At 32.0% G+C, this 25404-nt stretch overlaps 1 protein-coding gene across 1 annotated transcript; it reads left to right on the top strand.

Moving 5' to 3' along the window:
* Positions 1 to 1747: 1747 nt before the first annotated feature.
* Positions 1748 to 22363, top strand: LOC136973585 (uncharacterized). Its single transcript, XM_067268319.1, has 3 exons — positions 1748 to 2054; positions 10766 to 11068; positions 22062 to 22363. Exons 1-3 carry the CDS (start codon positions 1766 to 1768, stop codon positions 22361 to 22363), a joined length of 894 nt encoding a protein of 297 aa, XP_067124420.1. The 5' UTR covers positions 1748 to 1765.
* The last annotated feature ends 3041 nt before the right edge of the window (positions 22364 to 25404 follow it).

Here is a 25404-nt window from a genome sequence, read left to right as displayed (position 1 = left end):
AGGGGTAATCCTGCCCTCCAGCAATAACGGTCAGGTTGTTTAGACAAAGGAGAAAGGAACGGAAATAAGAGAATAGAATGAAGGAAGAAGGAAGATAGAAAATATAATATATATATATATGTATTTACAACTTATGAATTAAACAAAAATATACAAGAAAACAATATGGCTGACGGCCACATCGCGACTCTATCGTCTACACGTCCTCTCTCCATTCTTTCTTCCGAAAAAGGTCCTCTTCTTCCGTGGGGCATGCGCGATCTCCCTCTCTCTCTCTTTTTTCCGAAAACGCGGCCCACCCAAGGATCACGCAATAGAACACGTGATCTCTGAACCACATATCTCCCCTCCTCCCATTAACTTTTACAACAGGAAGCTTTTACGCTATGACGGCCTGTCCCTCCTTTACACCGTGAACCACCCAAACGGGTTGGTTACGAACCGGTTAGGCAACAGAACACGTGGTCTTCAGACCACAAGTTTTAAAAACATTATAGGTGTCAAAGCATAAAGCCGGATGCACACATGCGGCGCGGCAAGGAAAAGCGGCAGAATGACGTCACTTTTTCTCGCCGCAGAGGTCTATTTCGTGCCGCTTTTCTCATGCCGCGAAAGTTGGTCGAATTCTATCTTTTGCGGCGGCCGCCGCCAAGATGCGTTTCTATCTGCCAATAACATTTCGTCTGGCAGTCACGTGAGAAAATACAATCACGTGGTGTTTTAATGGTGGAAAGTTCGACGTGGTTAACCGAGATAACTAACATCAGAATAGAGGAAAGAATAATAAATTTAAAAACAAATTCTACACAGATACAGTAATCATATATTATTTAATTCAAAGAACAAAACAACCGAATCTTACTCGAAATAGTATTCTTTATCGAGAGATCTTAATCGAAGAATTAGCCTATTTTGTACATCAGTTCTTTATCGATCCAACAAAATATCTCGGCAAGATTCTTGCCAATACGATATCTCTAATCCAAAATATTCATTCGAATCTTCGACGAAATCTTGTAGCTAAATAAAACGAGCCGTACAAAACAATTTGTAAACACGTGGATAGTGGGGTGTCGATATCGTTCGCCATCTTGAATACTGAACCCATGCGCCGAAATGTAAACGGATTTCCGCTTGTGTGGTCGTGCTGCCGCGCGGCGAAAACGCGTTTGCGTCACCGCTTTTCCTTGCCGCGCCGCATGTGTGCATCCTCCTTTAAAATGCCACCAGCACAAAGTAAAGTCCAAAAAACGCCAAATACATCAGTATACGGAGAAAGCTCTCTCTGATGCACTTTCTGCTATTAGAGGCAAAAAAATGTCTATCAGAGCCGCATGCAAACAATATAATGTGCCAAAAACCACGTTACAGACCATCTGAAAGGTCATATCCCAGAAGACAGATGAGACTGTACACCCCTTTTTGTTTTATTAAATGTTCTACTTTGTTTCCTGAATGTTTGTGCTTAGTAAGGGCTTATCACTGGTGTGATAAGCCCTTACTATTATCTGCCTCACGTTAGTAGATATTTAATTTAATTCAAACCCAGTTGTCGCCATTGGCGCTGTTCACAGTAGCGGCATAATTTAGAACTACCGATCGCGTCTTAGTTCGGCGTGTGATGACCACGTGTTCAGACCTTGTCCTTACTGGAAAGCGATCCTAGTTGTTTCTTATTTAGTTCAATTAATCGCTCTTTTCATTTTCGAATGGGTAAGATTCTAGGTTCGAATGTTACTCATTTAGCGTAATCTGTGGACTGAAAATGTGTTTCGAAAGAAAACGCGAAGAGTTAGACATTTATGGTTTTCTTCAAGAGCAACTCGTTTTTAAAGACTGTTTATCTATAAAAACATTCTTAAAACTTGCGGAAACAAATTTCGCAAGTTTAAGAAAAGAGAAACATTTACGTCATTTTAGATGTAGAATGTGTGTAGCGACAGTCATTGGGAAGTTTCCAGACTGTGTTCTTGTTGACGAGAAGATTTTTACCAACCGTTCTAGAAACATACCAGATAAATATAATAAAAAGTACGACGACTGTGCCACGGTTGGTAAGTCTTATTATTCGATTGTATATTTTTATTATAAAAAAATTAGATAAAAATTCACTAAAAATTGATTGAAATGTATTATTAAAACATCAAATGGGAAAAATGCAAAAACTTTGAGTAGAGGTTATTTTATGTATCCATTGTATATGTTACTGTGAAAGACCGAAATCTTGCAAATGTCAACATTCTCCGGTGAATGTCAGCATTCACACAGTCGTTTCGTGCATGTACGAAATATTTTCTAAATATCATTATTTCTCACTTACATGGACATTCAGCATGCACTGATGTGAAGGACAAGTGGCACACTTGGTATTTTTCAGTGAAAAATAAAAATAGTAGGCCTAATTGTTTTTAAAACAAAAACCATACACACAGGAATAATATAAACTATACAGGGTGTCCCTAAAATCTGGACACAGGCAAAATACATACAGTAGAGCATCGATTATCTGATTCAATTGGGGACTGGGGTTGGTCGGATAACTGAAAAGTCGGATAACCGAAAAGTATGAAAAAATACATTATTAGTATAGTGTATTAGGCCTGGTTTAAATACTAGCCTCCCTTTCATGGTCGAGCCAGTGCTGCCAGCTAAAACATGCAAAAATTTAACAAAAATAATATTACAGTAGCCAAGACATAACCAAATATTGTAGTGCCACATCACTAGTGGACATTTGAATTTGCCGACTAGAATGTGGTCGGTTAACCGATAAGTCGGTTAATCGGGGGTCGGATAATCGATGCTCTACTGCAGTGGTTTCCAACCTGTGGGGCGCGCCCCCTAGGGGGGCGCCAAGCTGTTGCAAGGGGGGCATGCTGCTCAACCATCGCATTAAATTTTTATAATGTTGTATTAATTATATATTCTTTTTTTGTATTTTTGTAAGATTTGTTTTTATTACATTTAAAATTATTATTTCTTATAATAAATAATTATTTTTTTTATATATATTTTTACATAATATTGTATATTATTTTGTAGCCCATTAAATAAATTATAATATCAGTTGAGTATTTATGAAATTAGATTGTTAGAAAAATTAGGGGGGCACAACAATTTTTTTTGTTTAAAGGGGGGCGCAGGTACAAAAAGGTTGGAAACCACTGCTCTACTGTATGAAAATACAGTAGAGCATCGAAACGAAAAAATGAAACTTGTTAACAACATTTTATTCAATTGGAATATTAAATGTCGGCTGTACTGTAGATTACTCCCTGTGGAATTTCGAGACTTTGAGTATATATCTGAACTTGGGACCGAGATGAGTTCAACGGTACCCTGCTTTTGGACTGGAGATGAAAAATAAGAAAGTTATCATATTTACAATTTCTTGCCTTTCACAATGTATTCTACACCATTTTAGTTTTCCACTAGGTGCTGTTTGACTGTTCGTGCTCCCGATGGACCTCCTGGAGGTTAGTGATTCATTCTTTACTGTTCATAATCTAGGTGATGTTTGTCGTGTATTCCGAGGCCGTGCGACAGCGCTGCTGACGCAGCGAAGAGCGGAGCGAGCCACAAGGCTGCAGTTCCCCATAGGCTTAAACTTATACTTACACTCCAGGCAAATCCTGTTCGAACCACTGATGTATCCAATCTCGTAATTCACTATGTCCAGTTATCGATGGTTTTCAGGTAGACATGGTAATGAGGTAGACGATTTTAAACACGCGATAGACTTAGCAGAGAGAGTGACGCAACTCCCGATCATTGCGCAACCACCGAAAAAATATGATAACTTTTTATTTTTTGTCTCCAGTCCAAAACTAGGATATCATTGAACTCGTCTTGGTCTCCTGAGTTCAGATATATACTCAAAATCCTGAAATTTCATAGGGAGTAATCTATAGTATATCCTAAATGTCTTTAAGATGATTTCCATCATTTTCAGAAAAAGAAGCCAAGGGGGCTAAGGTCAGGTGAATGAGGAGACCTCTCCACATGACCATATCTATACATGTGGTCAGTGGATGTGACCACAATGAAGTACCAGTCCAATTCTTTCTTCTTTTGACAAAGCCATACTTAATCTGTGGAGGGAAAATTATAGATAATGAGATTTCCCATGTGTCCAGACTTTAGGGATACCCTGTATTACAAAAATTTTAAATAAAAGTACATATTAATATTACAGGTATACCTCGCCTTACGTCGGTAATTGGTTCCAGGAGAAGCGACGTAAGTCGAATTTACTTGTGTAGTTATGACGTAAGTTGAAACTACGGTGGAAAATGCCAATAATGAGCAATTAAAGACCGCTAGATAAGATGACAACACAGAAACACAGATGTTTTCATGTTTCGTTCTCTAGGATTTATGATAATTATATTAACATTTACTGTAAATGTACATATTTTAATATGATTTTATATGCTTTTAATGCTTTTCTAGTGATATTACGACTTCAATATTTGTGGCAGACGAATGTAAAGTCGAATAAAATGACTTAAACTTGATTTTTATTTTTCCATATACTTTTTTGACAAACGACGTAACTCGAGGTATACCTGTATTATTAAAAAGCTGATGAAGTTTCCTACTCATCAAAACAAAAGACAAAACTATTGGTACAGTTGAAAATATTACAATTAATGTTTTATAGTGAGCCCCTGGTTTTTAATAACAGCTATTATTCTCTCCGACACTGAGTGCATTAATGTTTACATGGTATCAGAAAAAAATTTTTTTCATTCAAGATGTTTTTTCCAAGTGATCCCAGTTCAATAGCTCAGGTTTTCTCACTCTGTTGTCAAGTTCTTTCCATAAATGTTTGATAAGATCCAAATCTAGAGATTATGGGGATGTTTTGAGTGTGAGAGATATGATAAAGTAGCCAGGGACAGACAATATGGGCTTAGGTTTAGGGTAATTGGCTGCTGAAAGTAAAAGTTACCATCCAAATTTTGTTTAACTACATTTTGCTGAAGATTTTCCTTCAGAATATGAGTCACAGCAGTGACTCTCCGCCAAGTAAAAAGTCACTGACTGACTACATATACAACAATCTTGTTGCCAGTTTTCGAGGGTTGATTTCTCTGCTCCCCAAACACCTGAAGTAATTCCGAATATCTTGTTCAAAAGAAAATTTTTTCTTAGCTAGTGTGCAAAATTTCAAGATTTTATGTAATGTGGTTGCCGAAATATAAGCAATTGAAAAGTCCAAAAATCTCCAAAAAAGCTGTATTGTTTTTTCCTCCTGTTTCTTCATTCAGCACTGTAGACACTCTTAGAGAAAAAACTGCTGGGTCTAGAAAGCTCAAATTTTAAACTTAAGCCTTTCTCGTTATCAGCGAGGTGCTTGCAAAACTTCTAGGTTGATAGGTCAAAGTTCATGGGGTTTTCATAGAGCTAATTCTGTTTTATAGCTTAATTTTATGCTTATAATGATAAAATTGCATAGAAACAAATGAATTTTATTCAAAATGTTACTTGGAATTACGAAAGCTCAAATTTATGCAAATGAAAACTTTTTATAATGATTTTTCTAAATGGTGTATCAGAAGCATTAGTTGATGTGTTTGGTTGGTGCCAACCAAAATGAATATTGAAAGAGTTCGGTTGGCAGCGCATTTGGTCAGTGACACGTTCAGTTGGAGGTTGCTGAGTGCCGACCTTGACATAATAATATGATTATTAAACAAAAACAATTGATATCCAAACAAAAACATCTGAGATTTTAAAAAATTAGGCCAAGTAAAAATTTATGACAATTTAGATGGTGGTCAAAATTTTTCTTAGCAGTTTTTTTTTTTTTTATAAAGATAAGCTTGGCACTTGGAAGTGATACCCACAAAATTTTTACCTGTATTATTATTTTCTACATTTTGGCTCTAAGTGGCAATCTTATCTTTACCGAAGAAAAATGCTAAGAAAAATTTTGACCATTGTCTAAATTGTCATAAATTTTTACTTGGCATAATTTTCTTACATCTCAGATGTTTTTGTTTGGATTTAAATTCATCATTTTGTCCATTGTAGTGTTTAGTAATAAAAGTTTTCCCACATGAGAAGCCAACATGCAACCCTATGCCTTCACACCACAACCTCCATATTTTACTGTGGCTTGAACATCTTTTCTTGCAGCTCTGTATTGGGTTTTCTTTGAACTAAAGTTTTTCCATTTGCTACAAATTAGAGTGAATTTACTTTGTAAATAAAAGTAATTCATTTTGGTCTAAAATATTATTTTAGACCAAAATGAATTACTTTTATTTACGTGTATATGATCTTTTGCAAAGGCAAGCCTCTTCTTTTAATTAATTTTACTTATATACACCTTTCTTCTGACTACTCTTACTCACTAACTAGCATGATAAAGGATTCAGACAGGTTTTAGATGAACCAACTAATTCAAATTTTCTTTTAGCATCATTGTAACTTCAGATGATGTTTTTGAATTCTTGACTTAACAGAGACTACCTTTTGCTCTTCTCTGGGAGTCAACCTTTGTAAGTGGCCACATCTTGGTTTATTTTCTAAGCTGAGAGTTGATTTAGAATGCTTAATTACATTTCTTATAGTAAGTTTATTCTTTTTAATTATTTACTCACTTTCTGAATATGATTTGTTAAGACTATGCAAATTTGTGATGATTTTTTTCTTCTATTGTTTTCTCAGATTGCTGAAGCATTCTGAGAATAAATCTGAATTTCAAACACAATCTCTGCTGACTCAGATAAAATCTCAAGGTGGGCGGGCTAGTGCATCCCAGCAGTTGTGTTTTAAAAGTTGTTACATGGCAGAAAGTGTAATCCAGAAAAATCTGTTAAAAGTAAGCGAGGAAACTTATCTTAACGTTATGGATGAAATTTTATCATCTAATGAACTAAGGGCTTACTCCATTGGCTGCAATAACATTGAGCATTGCTGTAACCTTACAGCATCACTCTTACATTTTTTTTATTACCTACAGATTACATTTTTTTTATACATGAAATAAACAGTTTTTATAATCTTTTGATTCTGTTTTACTATAAACTTTTGAGTTTGGCATAGGTGTAGTAAGAAAAAGTCATGGCTTTAACTATTTTTGTCAACTTTAATGAATTTTTTGTCTATTGTTTTTTTGTTTTTTTTATTAGTTCTTTAAAATGTCAACAAAATATGTAGAAATTCATAAATGAAAAACAGAGTTTCGAATACTTAATGTTTTACGAAGACTTTCTGCGAAATAATAAATTATATTGGGTTGTTGGGAAAATAATTTCGTTTTTTTTCCATGGGAAAAAACACAATATTCTTATAATAAATAAATATTCTATTGAATTATATATTGACCATTTTGGTCAAATACCTGTTGCCATCGTTTCTGGTAGTAACACAATTCCACATTCATAAAAGTTTTGATCTTTGCTTACAAAAAACCGATCCAAGTGAGTTTTGACATTTTTCATTTCAAGTAAATGTTTTACAGTTAAAAAAATTTTGTATAGACCAGAACAAGTAATAATTTGAGTGAGCTCCGATCTGGCGAATATGGTTGGTGTGATAGCACATCCCATCTAAGCTGTAACAGTTTCTGAAGAGTTACCAAACTTGTGTGAAATTTGTCATTATCATAGTAAAACACTACACCTTTTTTGTTGATCAATTCTGGCCTTTTCTGTTTGATGATATTACTCAATTTGTTTACTCAATGGCAGTACACTTTCGAATCAGTTGTTAAATTGTCTGGTAAAAAGTCAAAAAAAAATTTTCTTAAAATTTCACCAAAGAGAACGTCTCTCATTAAGAACATGTGAAATCCATATATTGCGCTGTGAAACGAGACCAATTCGTTTCAAGTAATCATAAATGGTTCAATTCAAAATTTAATCTCTTAGTGATTTCACGTGTTGTTATTCGGCAGTTTGCTTCAATCAGTACCTTTATTTTGTTTTCATTGACTTCAACTGGCCGTCTAGAACATGGTATATCTTCAATATTGAAATTGCCAGAACAAAGTTTTGTAAACCAGTTTTGGCACTGTCTTTTCTCTCAACACATCTTCTCCATGCATGTACCAAAATCTTTTTCTTGCTTGAACAGCATTTTGGTTTTTTGGTAATAATAAAGCAAAATATGCCAAAAATGATGCTTTCAATTTTCCATATTTGATGGGACACCGAAAAAAAAACAGTTCTACAGAATTAAACAAAATTTTTTACAAATGAGTCTTAAAATGTCAGTTGTCAAAGTACGTAATGAAAATGAGGTTTAAAATGAAATTGGCTGGTAAAAATACAACTAATTCCTCTAGTAATAAAAAAACGAAATTACTTTCTGAACAACCCAATATTACATAAATGTAAATAATAATTTTAAAGATGTTAAACCTAATAAATATTGAATTTGTAATATTTGAGTTTTATACATACTATTGTCGTTTAAATTATAACTTTTGTTTTGTAGTCAGGAAGTCCAGTATTGGCGTTTATAATTTAATAACTTTTTTTAATACTTTATGCAAAGTTATTTTTTATGGCATTTTGGCTTTGCAATTACCTGACTTTCTATTAAAATTCCATTTTTCTTTTAGTGAAAAGAACTTTATCTCTTAATTTTCTGTTACATGTTCATCATATAATTTGTATTAATATTAAAATATTCATGAAGTTACTGTTCTAATGTATGAATGTATGATTTTACATTTATATATATATAATTATATATGTTACTGTGAAAGACCAATATCTGGCAAATGTCGAGATTTTCCGGTGAATGTCAGCATTCACACCAGGGATGCGGAGTCGGTAAAAAAAAAACACTCGACTCCGACTACGGCAAAATTAAATACCAAATCATGTTATGGGAGGCAGAGGCACTCATAGGGGGTTACCCTATTCTGAACTCTAAAAGGAGACCCGGGCATTTACTCAATACTTTTATAGTTGGCTCATTCAGAAAAATAGAGTACTTATTTAGAGCATGGATAATAAAGATATGAATCAAAAATATTCAAATTCAAAATAATTTAACTACTAAACACAAATACTACAAAGAAAACTATTGATACATATTTAATAAATTAAATTGTTGCATTTTGTATTTAAAATAAATGAATTATAACAAAACACAAAAACATTTTAAAAATTATTAAATTTAAAATGCTGGAGTCAGAGTCGACACATTTTTCCCGACTCCGACTCCTCTGGTCGGAAATTTGTCCCGACTCCTACTTCACAGCCCCGATTCACACAGTCATTTCGTGTATGTACAAAATATTTGCTAAATATCATTATTTCTCACTTACACTGGCAAATGTTGACATTCAGCATGCACTGATGTTGAATGTTGAATAAAAATATTTTTACAACTGCATTTAGTTGTGGAACACTTCTTTTTGCAATCACAACTTGTATAGCCTTGCCTTCCACTTCTCAAATTAGTTGCAGCTGCTTCTCTCGGACAAATCTTACCTAACTTAACCTACCGAACCTAACATAATCAACCTAACATTGCATGCACCAACAAACCTTGCATAAGACTGACAAACAGCAGTGTTCGAGAGTATAACAAATAGATGCAGCTTGTCGTTTCGACCTCCACCTAAGCTTATCTGGGCTTGTCGACATACACTGGCGATTGTTCGAATGTATAATAATATAACCAAATATTTGGTCTTTCAGCAACGTTATTTTGTATTCACCAGAAAATATTGGCATTCTCTAATTTCGGTCTTTCACGGTGACATATATATATATAATTATTATTAAGCATTTGAAATCCTATTGTCAGCAAGAATATATAATGTACAAACTTCTTGAGAAGTATCACTAGGGCTATTTTTCAGTTGGAACATGCCTATACTCCATACCTATAAGTTAGATAACATTAAGAAGTATCTGTAGCCAGTACTTAGTATTGGAAGTTGATCAATAAAAATAATTCTACATATATGCATATCAATAGTGCTTTTCTTTTAAAAAAAGAGCACTTACTATCATTGTCACTTCTTGAGAAGTTTTTCATACTTAACCTGTCGTGGAACGCGGCCAGTCTTTTCGACCACGTTCGTATTTTGTTGTTGTTTTCGTAAATCCAAATAGTGTACACTTTCACCCTTTCAGTATCTTTCTATTGACTTGTCCAGTGACTTTTCATGCTGTTTTTGTAACCATCATGTTTTATGTTGTTGAGTTTATGTTAATTAACACCTGGTGTTTTCAACCACGAGCAAACTATTGCGTATGCTTGTTCACAGTAAACTTAATGCTTTTTTGATGAGGATTGTAAAATAAATTAATTATTATTTATTGCATAGTTTGAATATCTATATGTCTTTAATTATTGAAGAATAAAACTGCACAAAAACTTTGGGATCACTTCCTATTTAAAAATTTTTTACATTGTATTTGGTACATATATAGCAAGCCAACATATTAATTTTACAAATTTCTTGTTTTTAAAAATCTGTAACTTTGTTTTTTGCTGGAACTTTTAGCGGAAAACAAACAAAATTTGTTCAGAGTAAGCAGAGTATAGGTTAATACATGTTTAGATTAGTGAGAGTGCAATATACTTTGTCATATAAGCATTTTTAGTTTATAATAAAGAGTAAAACATTAATTTTAAATACTAATACAACTTTTTGTTAGTGTAGAATACTGTTATAATTTACATTTTATTTGTATATTTAGAATTTTTTAATAATACAATTGAATTTAGTAAGCATATTTTTGAATAATCTTACAAAACAATTCATATATTTTATTTTATTTTTCAGGTTCATTTATAATTGAAATTTTAACAACGCTTAATTATATGTTGGCAAAATTAGAACTTTATGAATTTTTAGTTAACATTTTAAATATAGAAGAAGAAGTTTCCTTAGATTTTATCAAAGCCGAATCAGTAAAAATATCACATTTGTGTCGTAGAACTTTTACATGTGAACATATTTTGCTAAGAGCAATTGAAGAACTTCCCCATATTTTTTGTGTATCTAACACTTCATCTAATAGTACAGAAAAATGTATTGTTCGTGCAAATGGTCAAATACAAGAGCTCTGGGATGCCTTTGGTACAGGTAAAAATTAAAAAATTATTCTTTCCAAAACCAGACACTTTTTATTTTAAATTTTAATGTTATTGATATATTTTTTTATTTTATTTAGTTTTTTAATTAATTCTTCATTTGGGTTAATACAAATTTATATAATTGTACTGAATTTTAATTTTTTGCATGTTTTTGTATATTTTAGAAAATATTTTCTATGTGAATTCTAGAGAGGTTAAAAATAAGTAATATAATTTTCTTTAAATAAACAGCATCACTAAAACCTGATACGTTATTAAACTATAAGACAACCATTGCCATATTTTATTAATTTATTAGTATTATAGCAATTATCTATCCCGATGACATACGACATTGGTTGGCTTGTAGTTTTATAATTTTCTTTGTCATCAATTTATTGAATTTAATTGTATATCCCATAAAATGAATTGCATAATAATATTTTTACATAATACTTTCTATTAAAATTGAAGTAAATTAGAACAGTTCTTTATTAACATTATGTATATAGTATTAAATGAGGTGTAAGTCTATATAATTCCTATAGAATTTTATATAAAAGGTATATAATTAGGTAGAATTGAGTATTTAGAGAATAAACTTCTTGAAAGCAAGTCTGACTAGTGATATATTATTTCAGATATACATATATTATTTGTACCCCTAAATGCTAATTTTAAACTGAAATTAATCTAAAATAGTATTTCAATTTAAATTGATGTTTATGATGATATAAAAATTTTTTAATTATTATAGTCAGTACAGACTTCTTTTAAGAGGAAATATAAAAATTTATATATGTATAATTAAAAAAAAGTCACAAAAATATATTTGATTGGTTTTCCCCTCTTGTTGATGATAGAAATTCCATTAATAGTTCTTTGCTGACAATGTTAATTATCATCTGATCCAAATACACTACTAATAACTCCTCAAAAACACCGGATTACAAATAAAACTTCCAGTCAAAACCTAATAACCAGTGCAAACCAATTATGTTTTCATGGCAAATGTTTTCGGACACTCCACTGTGACCTTCCTCAAGCCTTCAAGTCTTCTTAAACGATTTTCGAATAATCGAACTCTCATTTCCGCTACGCACGTGCCAACCGAACAAATCGAAAAATCGAACAAGTCAGATTCAAATCTTTCAAAAATCTTCCGTAGAACTTCCAAAACAATAAAGTTTTAATCAAATAATTAATCTTATGCTAATTACCACTTCTCCACAATTCCTCTAAAAACGATCCTGCCATCATTTCTACTTCGATTCCATATATTTCCAAATTTACCAATTTCCTAAAACTGCCCTTCCATTTCTTCGTTAAAAACTTTCTATTCATTCAATTCCGTCCCTTTTTGCAGTAGGGCCTGCCAAGCCATCGACAACTTCATCTCGTCCTTTGCATTTATTGGCTGCGACGATTGGAAGGCCTTGCAAATTTCCATTTGTTCTAACCATCTAATTTGATCAGCATGTATAGTGGTGGCCAATAGTATCACGGCACTGAAGTCCGGGATGATTTCCGGATCGGACGCATAAACCGTCAAGGAGGTGGTGGTTCTCCCATGTGCAATGTCACTCTGGTGCTCTCTCAATCTAACCTCCATAGCCCTTTTGGTGGATCCAATGTGTATCAATTCTCTATTGAATCGAAAATCAGCTAGTGGGATAGCGTAAACCCCCGGAAGTTTATCCCTATTCAGTCTATCCTTATCATTGCGTAGTATTTGCAGCAAAGATGGGCATCTCCTGTACGCTATGCCGAACCCTTGCCTTTTTGCAATCCTTCTATATATAGGTGCCAAGATCGGGTTGTACGAAATCGGTACGGTATTCTTCTCATTATTCGCATTGTCAGGTGGATTAGGATCGCTGCCATTCATATAATTCCTTTCTAGTTGTTGCACCAATCTGCTGTAGCCGTGCTCTTTTGCCACCTCCCTCAAAAATTTGATTTCCTTCCATAGCGCTTCCTGAGTGGTGCTATGGGTGTGCGCCCTTTTAACCAGGAATCTACTTGTATGCCTATGTCCAGAAAGTGCACTGCTCTATTGCTATGTTGTTCCATCTCTATAGTAAGGCCGTAATTGTTGTCATTCATCTGTTGTATGAATGAAGCAGCGTCCGTGTCTTTCCTCCATAATATTAAGACGTAGCACAAAAACATGGTGGTAATTCGATGGAAGGGTAAAGCGCATGGAAATCCAATACCGAGATACGTTCTGGGCGGTCTGCTTTCTTTATTTCCTCTACTTATTCCGCCGCACTTGTTACTGAATACTGGTATCCTTGGTAACAAGTGCGGCGGAATTGGTAGAGGAAATAAAGAAAGCAAACCGTCCAGAACGTATCTCGGTATTGGATTTCCGTGCGCTTTACCCTTCCATCGAATTACCACCGTGTTTTTGTGCTACGTCTTAATATTATGGAGGAAAGACACGGACGCTGCTTCATTCATACAACAGATGAATGACAACAATTACGGCCTTACTATAGAGATGGAACAACATAGCAATAGAGCAGTGCACTTTCTGGACATAGGCATACAAGTAGAGAGTAACGGGTTGCACACAACGGTATACAGGAAGGCCACAGGCAGTTCAAATTACATTCCAGCGGATTCTTGCGACCCGTTTGCGTATAAGAGAGCGGCATTCAGATCCCTGGTTAAAAGGGTGCACACCCATAGCACCACCCAGGAAGCGCTACGGAAGGAAATCAAATTTTTGAGGGAGGTGGCAAAAGAGCACGGCTACAGCAGATTGGTGCAACAACTAGAAAGGAATTATATGAATGGCAGCGATCCTAATCCACCTGACAATGCGAATAATGAGAAGAATACCGTACCGATTTCGTACAACCCGATCTTGGCACCTATATATAGAAGGATTGCGAAAAGGCAAGGGTTCGGCATAGCGTACAGGAGATGCCCATCTTTGCTGCAAATACTACGCAATGATAAGGATAGACTGAATAGGGATAAACTTCCGGGGGTTTACGCTATCCCACTAGCTGATTTTCGATTCAATAGAGAATTGATACACATTGGATCCACCAAAAGGGCTATGGAGGTTAGATTGAGAGAGCACCAGAGTGACATTGCACATGGGAGAACCACCACCTCCTTGACGGTTTATGCGTCCGATCCGGAAATCATCCCGGACTTCAGTGCCGTGATACTATTGGCCACCACTATACATGCTGATCAAATTAGATGGTTAGAACAAATGGAAATTTGCAAGGCCTTCCAATCGTCGCAGCCAATAAATGCAAAGGACGAGATGAAGTTGTCGATGGCTTGGCAGGCCCTACTGCAAAAAGGGACGGAATTGAATGAATAGAAAGTTTTTAACGAAGAAATGGAAGGGCAGTTTTAGGAAATTGGTAAATTTGGAAATATATGGAATCGAAGTAGAAATGATGGCAGGATCGTTTTTAGAGGAATTGTGGAGAAGTGGTAATTAGCATAAGATTAATTATTTGATTAAAACTTTATTGTTTTGGAAGTTCTACGGAAGATTTTTGAAAGATTTGAATCTGACTTGTTCGATTTTTCGATTTGTTCGGTTGGCACGTGCGTAGCGGAAATGAGAGTTCGATTATTCGAAAATCGTTTAAGAAGACTTGAAGGCTTGAGGAAGGTCACAGTGGAGTGTCCGAAAATGTTTGCCATGCAAATATAATTGGTTTGCACCGGTTATTAGGTTTTGACTGGAAGTTTCAAATACACTACACCTTCAATGTTCATGGACATCATTTTTTGGGAATTAGATCATTTGCGATCAGAAATTTATGCACTAAAATATCAACTTTCATGAAAGGTTTTACTATATTGGGATATAGGAGACTGTACTACTGTAAACTGGAGTTGGTACCTGCATGAACTGGATGTTTGTGCAAGTGCAATGCTAAAAGGTGACTGTACTCACTCATTTGTATGGTGTCTGTCATAAGTTATGCCACTGTTTTTGTTTATTTTTTTGGCTTAAAGAAAAATGGCTTTTGCAGAAGTATAAACCGTTGTACAGTATATTTATTTAATAAACCTATTCATTACTCTGAATTTTTTTTAAAACAATAGTAATACTTAGTCTTGGAATAAATTACAAATATAACTTTGAAAAATGAATCTCAAGGTTAGAGGATTTGATGTTCATTAGAAGGATTACTTGTTCCCAATTATTCATGAACTTAGGTGGATCAGTGTATATTGTAGAAAAATATGAATCATTCTATATGAAATATCTTCAGTGATGTTTTTACATCAACACAGAAAATTTTAATAACTTCAATAGAATTAAAATATGATGATATTCAGAAAAATTATTTTTATATAAAATTGCATTTTATGACAAGTACAACAGCTCAATATGCTTGGAATACCAAATGATCTGTTGGTTTTTTTTTAATCAAGCCTTACTAAGACTAATTTATTATTAATGAAAATCTGGCAGATCATTTGGTAAATCTGCATATTTTTTAAAACATACAATAATGTTATAGAAGTTGTTATACATACATGTTTTCTATAGCATTAATTGAGAAGATATTGTAAGAACTGCAAAAAATAATGTATGAATTGTAAAAGATGAGAAAATGTTGCCAAATGTTTCTTAAATATTTCTTGGATGAAATAAACTAAAAAACATTAGAGTATTGATTACCTAAAAATCAGTTATTTGAAAAATTAATTAACTGAAGTAGACTACAGAGTGTACTAATTATAGAAATAACAAAGTCAATTGTTATTTATATAACAATTGTTGGAGATCTTTTATAGGCCCATATTGAACTCTTTATCAATGCTAGTGTAAAACAAAGCTAAATGAGTTACTTCTTTCAAAAAAGAATGCAATAAATAATAATAATTTTTTTTTTACATTGAATTTAAAGTTTCATCAGTATATTGCAGATTTCAATGAAAGACTAAGGGGCCGTCCACAAATTACATAAGGGCGATTTTGGCCATTCTAGACCCCCACCCACCCCTGTGTAAGAAACCGTAATATTTTCTTTGATTCCCCTCCCCTTCCATATCTTATGTAATATTTAGGCATAATTTTTAGTGATGTAACGAATATTCGGTTACTACCCGGTATTCGGCCTATTTGGCCTATTTTTCACTATTTCGCCGAATACCGAATATTTAAATCATTATTCGGCTGAATACCGAATATTTAGTCACTATTCTGCCGAATACCGAATACCTAAAAACAGGAGTAAGAAATAACAAAAACACAGTAAATTAATCATTTTGGTAACTTTTATTAATGCTGAAAATTAAACTATAATTATTAAAGTTAATAAGAAATAGCATCTAACTCTAGTATTAAATTATTTCATAATTAAATAATATTATAGCCTTTATCTTATACTATAGCCCGATATCTTATGACATTGATGGCGTGTAGGTTAAAATGTATCGGGCATTAATGTTATTGTTTAGTTAATTATGTTATATTCGTATTCGCGTATATTTTTATATTTTTTACGATATTTTAAAATGATTTACGAAACGTTTTATTGAAACTTATCATATTTAATGAAATAATTATTTATCTATTTCTAGAAGATGAGTAACTAATATCTAATTTATTTTATATATAAAGCAAAGAATGAGCATTTTTCATTATATGCAAAAGATAACATTTGAAATCATGTTAATTTTAAAAATATTGACAAAAACAATAGCAACAAAATATCACAAAACTTCACAAATAGAAAACTCTCAATAATATATTTGAACTGTTCCACAACTGGGCAGAAACTACACCATATGCCCCCACTAAAGTATATCCTTAGGGCACTATTCAGTCTACAAATACGTAGTAAAAACAAAATTTTAGAGTTAAAAAGATTGATTGCAAATAAAATAACTTGTATGTTATAACTTACATCTAAATACCAACAACTGCCGAATCATATCGGGCTATTTATGGCTATTACATAAATTATAAATCAATTTGGCAGTAGAGGTAGACGTTAGGCTCCATCTCATATTAACTTTAATAATTATAATTTAATTAATTAATTTAAATAATTTAGACCTACTGGAAGAAAAAATCGTAGTGACGGCGGGCCAATAGAGAGCAGGGTGCGCGATCCTTGCCATAATGCGGTTTGCGCGCCAATTTTCGTACGTGCGTTAATCAAGCCAAATAGTTTGGCCGAATATTCGGCCATTCAGCCACACTCCTGGCCGAATATTCGGTATTCGGCCACGCTCCTAGCCGAATATTCGGTATTCGGCTGAGGCCAAATATACTATTCGTTACATCACTAATAATTTTATAGAAAGATTTTAACAAAAATAAATTTTTTTTATGAAACCCTAAAAATCTTATGTCCAAAATATATAATTATTAATTAGTTAATTAATATGTACTGTTATTTATAAAAGACTTTATGTGAACAAATTTAAAAATATAAAAATTTAATAAATTCGAATGAACAATTTATTTAAAAAACTTTATTTTTTAATTATTAACAATCTTTTTGTTATTATTATTAGTCAACATCATAATATTCATTTTTATAATAATTTTAATTTTCACAAAAGGATGCAAAAAACTTTGACAGATCGACCAGCTAGTGCATGTGTAAACAGAAACTTCATACAAAATAAAACGAGCAAATAGAAACCACATTCCGTTGCCATATTAATTACATCATGGCTAAGGCCAAGAAAATAAACTACATGCTGCTAAAATGTGCTAGGTGACTAAATCACTGGGTACTGGGGGACTAAATCATAAAGCTTATAAAACTCTATATAATGGCGCAATACAACCAATGCCACTTTACGCGGCCTTTAGCTGGGGTCATGTAACTAATAAAAATTCAGCAGCAAGTAAATTACTTTCTTTTCAAAGACAGTTTGCCATCAAAATTTCAAAGTGCTGCAGAACTGCTTCTACTAATGCCTCTCTGATACTAGCAGAGCTCCTTCCTTTGCCACTATGTATTGTAGAAAAGATTCTAAACTACTACATCAGAACTACAAACATCAAGGCTCAACAAGAGTCTCTACTCCTATCTATGGCTGTTCAAATGCTACCATATTGCAATTACCCTATCTCTGATCATCACCCTGTAAACAAGGTTATCCCCAGGGTATATTTGGTGTCATCTGATTCCTCCATGGATAACCATGCAGACATTAATATCTACACAGATGGGTCCAAAAGCCCCATGTTTATGTCTGCTCAAGTATCTGTATCTTCCTCCAAACTGACATATTTTGCCCAAAATGTGTTAGAAGGTACAGATAGCAGCAAATACCTCCATCTATCAAGCTGTTCAGTTGGGCCACTTAACTACCGAACAAAACTGTGTTTATCAACATTTACAGTGATTCTTAGTCTGTCCTAAAAGCTCTATTAAATCCCAATTGCAATAGCAATAAAATCACATATATCCAGCACCATATTAAAAATCTCGTTAATAGGATAACTTTTATATTTGTTCCTGGCCATACTGGCATACTAGGAAATGAAAAAAACCGACTTTGAGGTTAAGTCAGCTGCAAAGGAAACTACTGACTTGGACTACACTCACATCCCTCTCTCACATAGCAGCCTTAAAAATTATATTCATGACAACGCTATGCAAAAGTGGAATCAACAATGGTTGAGCAGTAAAACTGTAGAATAACAAGACTTTATTTTCCTACTGTTGAATGTAAGTTCTCATCACCACTTAGAGATTTAACGTTTGCTACTGCTCAACTACTTACTGAGCATGTATAACTAGGCAGAAACTGCCTCTTGCTTTTGCTCTACAGACAAGTTGACCATATGATCTATTATTGTCCAATTTATGATCAAGATAGACTTATTCTGAAATTAGAAATCTTTACGCTTGGTTTCAGGTGGCCAGATCCACTCGATAAGCTTGTTCAGAAGCCACTGTTTGATGCTTTTTACAGTTATGTTCAAAAAAATATGGAAGAAAAGACTATTTATAATTTCTAATTTCTAGTTTTACATTTTAGTTTTCACTAAAAACCGAATACTAATTTTATGTTTACTTTGTATCATGTATTTCGGTTTATGTATTCTTAGTGTTATACACCTGTGAGATTAACTGAGGGTAGGAGATAGAAAATGATTTTTTCCTTCTCTACCTCTTATCGGCACAAGACCTTGAGGTCCGACCTCGCTTGTCTAAAGGATGACTAGGGATCGAGCGGTCAACGTTTTCTTTCGGATGAGGCTCGTTGGATCCTGTCATCTGGAACTGACACCAATCTGTCGATTGTCTCGTGGATAGATACACGTTTATTTTTGGGATCGAAGAAGGGAAGGAATGACTGATCAAGTGCGAGTGATCTCGTACTTAGTTCCGGGTTCGAACGGAGGAGATGATAATGGAAGAAGAAACGCACACCACTCCGTAGTTCGATAAAATGTACCCATTTATTTGTGAATGAATAAAATATACATTAATTAACATAATCGGAGGAGTTATTTACATTATCGAACCGGACCACGTTTCGATTGACTAGAGAGAGAGAGCTTACAAAACATTACGAGTAGAGTAAATACCTTGAAATGCAGGTGATACTTTGATAGTCTCTGGATGCCGACGAAAGTTCCGAAGAACGTAAGTTTGTTGGGATTGAAGCAGTCGAGTAAACGAAAGTTCGAATTGAATGGGAAAGGTTGGATGGGATTCTTCAGCGGTGGGAGACAGTAATCCACGGCACACACACACCTGACAAATGTCTGAATTTCTCTCTCTCTCTCATATGTCATCGTTTTTTCTTAAATAGGGCTCTCCTTTTCGAGATTTTGCGATGTACGTCAGGGGTGATAGTCCTTTTGAACCAATGGTGAATAAAATGACATAACCATTTTTCAACAGTTAACTCATCTTCTACAAGGAAGTATTTACGATTGATTTTTATGAAACGAAGGTTTACGATTGATTTTTATGAGAAAATTTGCAAGGTGTTTTTTCCTTTTTTTTCTCTCTGTGGTTGAATTAACCCTAACTTTCTAAAATCGTTTGGAAAATGGTAAATGAAAAAGAATAAAGTATTCGAATTGAATTTCGTCATTTCTTAGATCCAGGCCCTCACACATCCATAGGAGTGGTGCACTTATTCTAATATAAAAGAGAGAGAGAAACCACTACACAGCCTTTCTCCCGTTATAAAAAATGTCTCTGCTAGCATTACTATTCTATCACGTCACACTTGATGGCGTTAGTACAATGAGCGTTCTTAATAGAAACCGCTAAATTAAAGCCAAATTCAAAACTTCACCACTCAACGAGATCAAAAAATAAAAATAAGAATATTATGTAAGACGAGGTCTACCCCTGAGTAAGAAATCGTAAGAAATCCTTGACCCCTCCCACCCACCCCAAAATACCTTACGTAACTTATGGACAGCCCCTAATGATTGTTTTTAATAATTACACTGTTTTTTTCATTATTTGTTGTCATCTGTATGTATTAAATTTTTATGGCCTAACGTTTTTTAGAATTGTATTGTGCTAGAATTAAAATTAATATTTTTACTTTAAGGAGATTATTTTTTTTATTCCTTCCCTACCACGTGTGAACAATTATACAAAATATCAGTTATTCGAAATTGTCTTGTCCCAATTATTTTGAATAATCGATGCTTGCTATATTCATTTGTTGCATATATTATTTGCTTGTGACCAGTGAACAATATTAGTATAAATTGTATTGTTTACAGTTCTTAAGATAATATTTTTAATAATAGTAATGATAATCTTACAAAAACATTTAAAAATAGATAATTCGGTTGAGAAATAACAAGCTTTAATTGCCAATAAATTCTTTATTTTTATCTTTTAAAATGTCTTTTCCATAAAGATGAATTATTTCTAATCAAAGAAAAAAATATGTAGGATTGTTTTAACTTACATTTATTTTTCCTTAGAATATTTTGAATAAAGAATACTTGAGGTGGAGCATTAGCAAAGCTTCTTCTATTTGGCTTACAGAATTTTATTTGTTCTCAAAATCTGTTTGATCAATTCTGATTAAACTTTGCCATTTTCCATTAATTGTGATGAAGAATCCAAAAATGTAATAAAAAATGAGGGTCCATGACTTTGTTTTTGAGATATAAGGTTGTTTCATGAGAGCGTACAACAAAGCGATATTGCATGAACTGTGAGACTTTGTCATGCGACGTTTTATGGTTACTAGCATGTCTTCTATGGGCTTATATAATCGAGTTTATTCTCAAAATTAAATGGGCCAATTTTGATAAAACTTTGTCGTTTTCCACTAATTTAGACAAGAATCCAAAAATGTAAAAAATAGGAGTCCATGACTTCATTTTCAATGTACAGTGGACAATGTGACAATGTCCATGTTCCCTAAGGCATTTGAGTGCACCTAATGAAATATAGGGGAGGGAATAAAAAAACAGCATGTCGTGTGCCTAAGGAAAATAGGCATGAAAAACAAACATAACACAAGAACAAAGCGATCAATGGCAATTGCTTGTTTTTGGATCTCCTCTTCGTACCTGGCCAGTGCAAGGATTGCATCTCCCCTGGCTGGCAGCTACTCTCTCGGGCCAGCCGGGTCATGGAAAGGCAATGACAGAGGGGTATGTACCCAGGGTATCAAAATTTCAAAATTGTTAAATGAGCAAACTAATGAGTTTATAGAAAACTGTCACATATAAGTATGAAAACTTATATTATGAAATATAATTTGCATTATATTAATAAAAAGTAATTTTATAATTTTAAATTTGTAACAGACTAATGAAATGCTTATCGAAAAGGTATCATATTTAAGTTTTTTCTTGCTGCCAAATGCTCTAGTCACATAGGAGTATATAGGTACAAGGATCGCCACTTCTTTCCATTTCTGCCTCAGTTCTATTGCAATATGATAATGTGATGTCTTGGATTTTTTTTTAATTTTTGCTTTTTATTTTTTATGTAATCTCCTATATAAATTTTTGATAATAGACAAAAACTTAAAATTTATTTTATTTACAGATTCTTTGTTGACGATGTTGTTAGAAACATATCTACAGTTAACAGCTGAAACCCAGCTATATGTTTATTTGTTAAATTCACAGCATGTATATAAAACTTTAATAGAACTACATAAAATCGTCCAAAATATTTCAGAATCATGTGGAAGATATTTTTCAAAAATGGATTGCTTGGAAACATTTTTATCGTTTTATTTCAATTTTAATTTATTTGATGAAAAAGAAGATCTGTTGGAGAAAATAAAAGATCATTTGAAATTATTTGCATTGTATGGTAAGAATATAGTTATTCACTTTCTTTGATATATGTTTTTAAGAAGTTGAAAAAAAATTAATTTTAAACTAATTACTAATTTACTAATTGCTAATTAAATAGTTTATTTTAATTTTGGGGCTGTCCATAAATTACATCTGCTTTTTTCTTGAAATTTTTGCTTTCCCTCCTCTCGTCCAAGTTTCCGTAACCCCCTCCCTTCTTTGATGTCCGACAAAACTTAATTCCCTTCAAAACCTTTATCACTTTATGAATGATAAATACCATAAGTAGAAACGAAACACATAAGAAATATTGAAATAAATATAACAAAATGCATAAACTGTAAAATTTAATGAAATAAATGGCCATCCACTGCAGCTCAACTCTTCTTCTTCTCCTTGTTTGACTTGACATAACCCCCTCTCTCCCTTCCAATGTGGACATCATTTATGGACAGCCCCTTTGCAACAGATATTAAAAATATTAAATTTTGTTTGAGATTGAATTTATCTTGAATTAATATCTTTTTAAATACTTTTAAATACACTTCATTTAAAATTTAAATTTATTTATAGCATCTCAGTGGAAAACATTTCATTTCTTATTTTTGTTTTATAAAAAGCATTGATATCATTTTAATATTATTTTAATAATTGCTGTATTTTAAGTTTGGTAATAGAAAATGTACCTAAAAGAATTGAAAATATTAGTCTGTAAAAAATAATATTGAAGAAACACAAATATTCCGAATGAGGAATTATCTCTACAATAACAGTTGAAATTGGAAATATCAGAAAGCATAAAAGAATATAAAATTAAACTAGATGATGGCAAATATCAAATATTAACAAAATCATTTATTATATTTGAAACAACTGTTAACATATTAGAAAATTTGCAACACTTTACACATGCATTGTCCACAATCAAATCAGCTATATAAAATAAATTTTCTTCTAATCAATTTATAACCAAGCAAACAATGTGAATGGGGATATAAAATTACATGCATTGTTTTTAAACACTTCTTTCTTTAAAAATAAATAATAATTAAAAGTAGTTTTGTATTATTTAATTTTATTGAATTTGAAAATGCCAATAATTAATAACTTTTTAATTGTATTATTCTATCATATTTTATGTTAAAGACAAAGCTGATTATATTGATTAATATATTATAAAAATAATAATTTGTATGACTATAAAAAAAACATAAAATAATGTATTTAAACTGTAGTATTGTTTAATTTTATTGAGCTGGAAATTATCAATAATAAATTAATTTGATTTATGATTAATTTTATTAGTATTTCACTTACTGAAGGTCGGAAACAATTCAAACTAGTTAATTTATTATTATTATTATTATTATTATGTTGAGTTTAGTTAGTTATACTCGGTTGACATCAGTGGCCGTGTACTATGCTGAACCAGAGTCAAAGCATAGTAAACGAAACAGGACAAAAATTAAATAAGTGTGTCAGTGTGTGTGTCTATATTCAGGAATTTTGTATTATTATTATTATTATTACTACAATATATTTTTTATCAAAACTAAATCTTTGTATATTAGTATTAATTCATGTACTGTTACTATAAAAGTATATAATAGTAAAATACAATTTTGTGTGTATTTTTATATAAATAGAATAAAAATAAAAATTTATATCTAGTCTAAAGAATAGGATATTTTACTCTTTAATAAAGTAAATTTCTCAGGAATTTCTAGCTTGAAATATTTCTTGAGAAACAAAATGTATCAAGAAAACAAACATGACTTTACTTTGAAGTTAGGACATTACTTCAATCTATGATTTTTAAAAAATTTTATATTGTTTGAATTATAAAATGTGTGTTCTTATGCTAAAGGTCAAAGTTTCAGAATATCTATGATTTTTAATTTTAACTGTTTTATTTTATTTACTATATACTCTGTTATTTTATCCTGAATTAATTCTGAATGCTAATGTTAATTTCTATATTATAAACTGTAAAGATTTAATTGATGTATTATAAAATATTACAATCCTCTGGTTCTTATTGATAAATGCTTACTTGTTTAATTTACTAATGATTGTATCCGAAAACTTTAAATATACTGTATCTGATTATATTACACAAAGCAGTAAGATGCTTTAAATTATATTTATTTGATTAATTATTTTCACTTAAGATTATACTAGTTTTTTAAATAAAACTATATTTCCTTACTGAAGAGACAATATAAAATAAAATAATCAACCATTCCAACTTCAGCAAAAATTCTTTAATCCTCAAACGCATTAAGCGTCCATCTTCAGTTACATCTTTAAATTAAATATGAAATTCGAACTAATATTAAATTCGAACAAATATTACATAAATTAACGGTACGATTACAATAAATAAATAAATACATAAAAAATAAAAAAAATAAAATAAAATAAAATAAAATAAACAGGATTATCGTAATTTACAAAATTATGTCAATATTTCATCAACAAATAAAAATAAATAAAAATAAAACAAAAAATAAAAACGAAACTAAAAAACAACGTGCGGTTTAAACCAATCACGGATTAAAGGCATTTGTAAAGAAATATAGCGATAATCCGTGATTGGTTTAAACCGCACGTTGTTTTTTAGTTTCGTTTTTATTTTTTGTTTTATTTTTATTTTATTTTTATTTGTTGATGAAATATTGACATAATTTTGTAAATTACGATAATCCTGTTTATTTTATTTTATTTTATTTTTATTTTTTATTTTTATGTATTTATTTATTTATTGTAATCGTACCGTTAATTTATGTAATATTTGTTCGAATTTAATATTAGTTCGAATTTCATATTTAATTTAAAGATGTAACTGAAGATGGACGCTTAATGCGTTTGAGGATTAAAGAATTTTTGCTGAAGTTGGAATGGTTGATTATTTTATTTTACTAGTTTTTTATTTAAAAATTTTAAAAAATATACGACAACAACAATAAAACTATTACTTTAGTATACTATATAATGGTATAAGAGTGCTAACTTATGAATTTTATATTTTTTAATAAATTACTATTATTATAAAACAATAAGATATTAATTTTAATATCGTAATA

This window comes from Centruroides vittatus, unplaced genomic scaffold (assembly GCF_030686945.1).
Source record: "Centruroides vittatus isolate TY-2023 unplaced genomic scaffold, ASM3068694v2 contig_1074, whole genome shotgun sequence".
Lineage (NCBI taxonomy): Eukaryota > Metazoa > Arthropoda > Arachnida > Scorpiones > Buthidae > Centruroides > Centruroides vittatus.
Note: the sequence above shows the minus strand (reverse complement) of the source record. Positions and strands in the feature narration are given on the sequence as shown.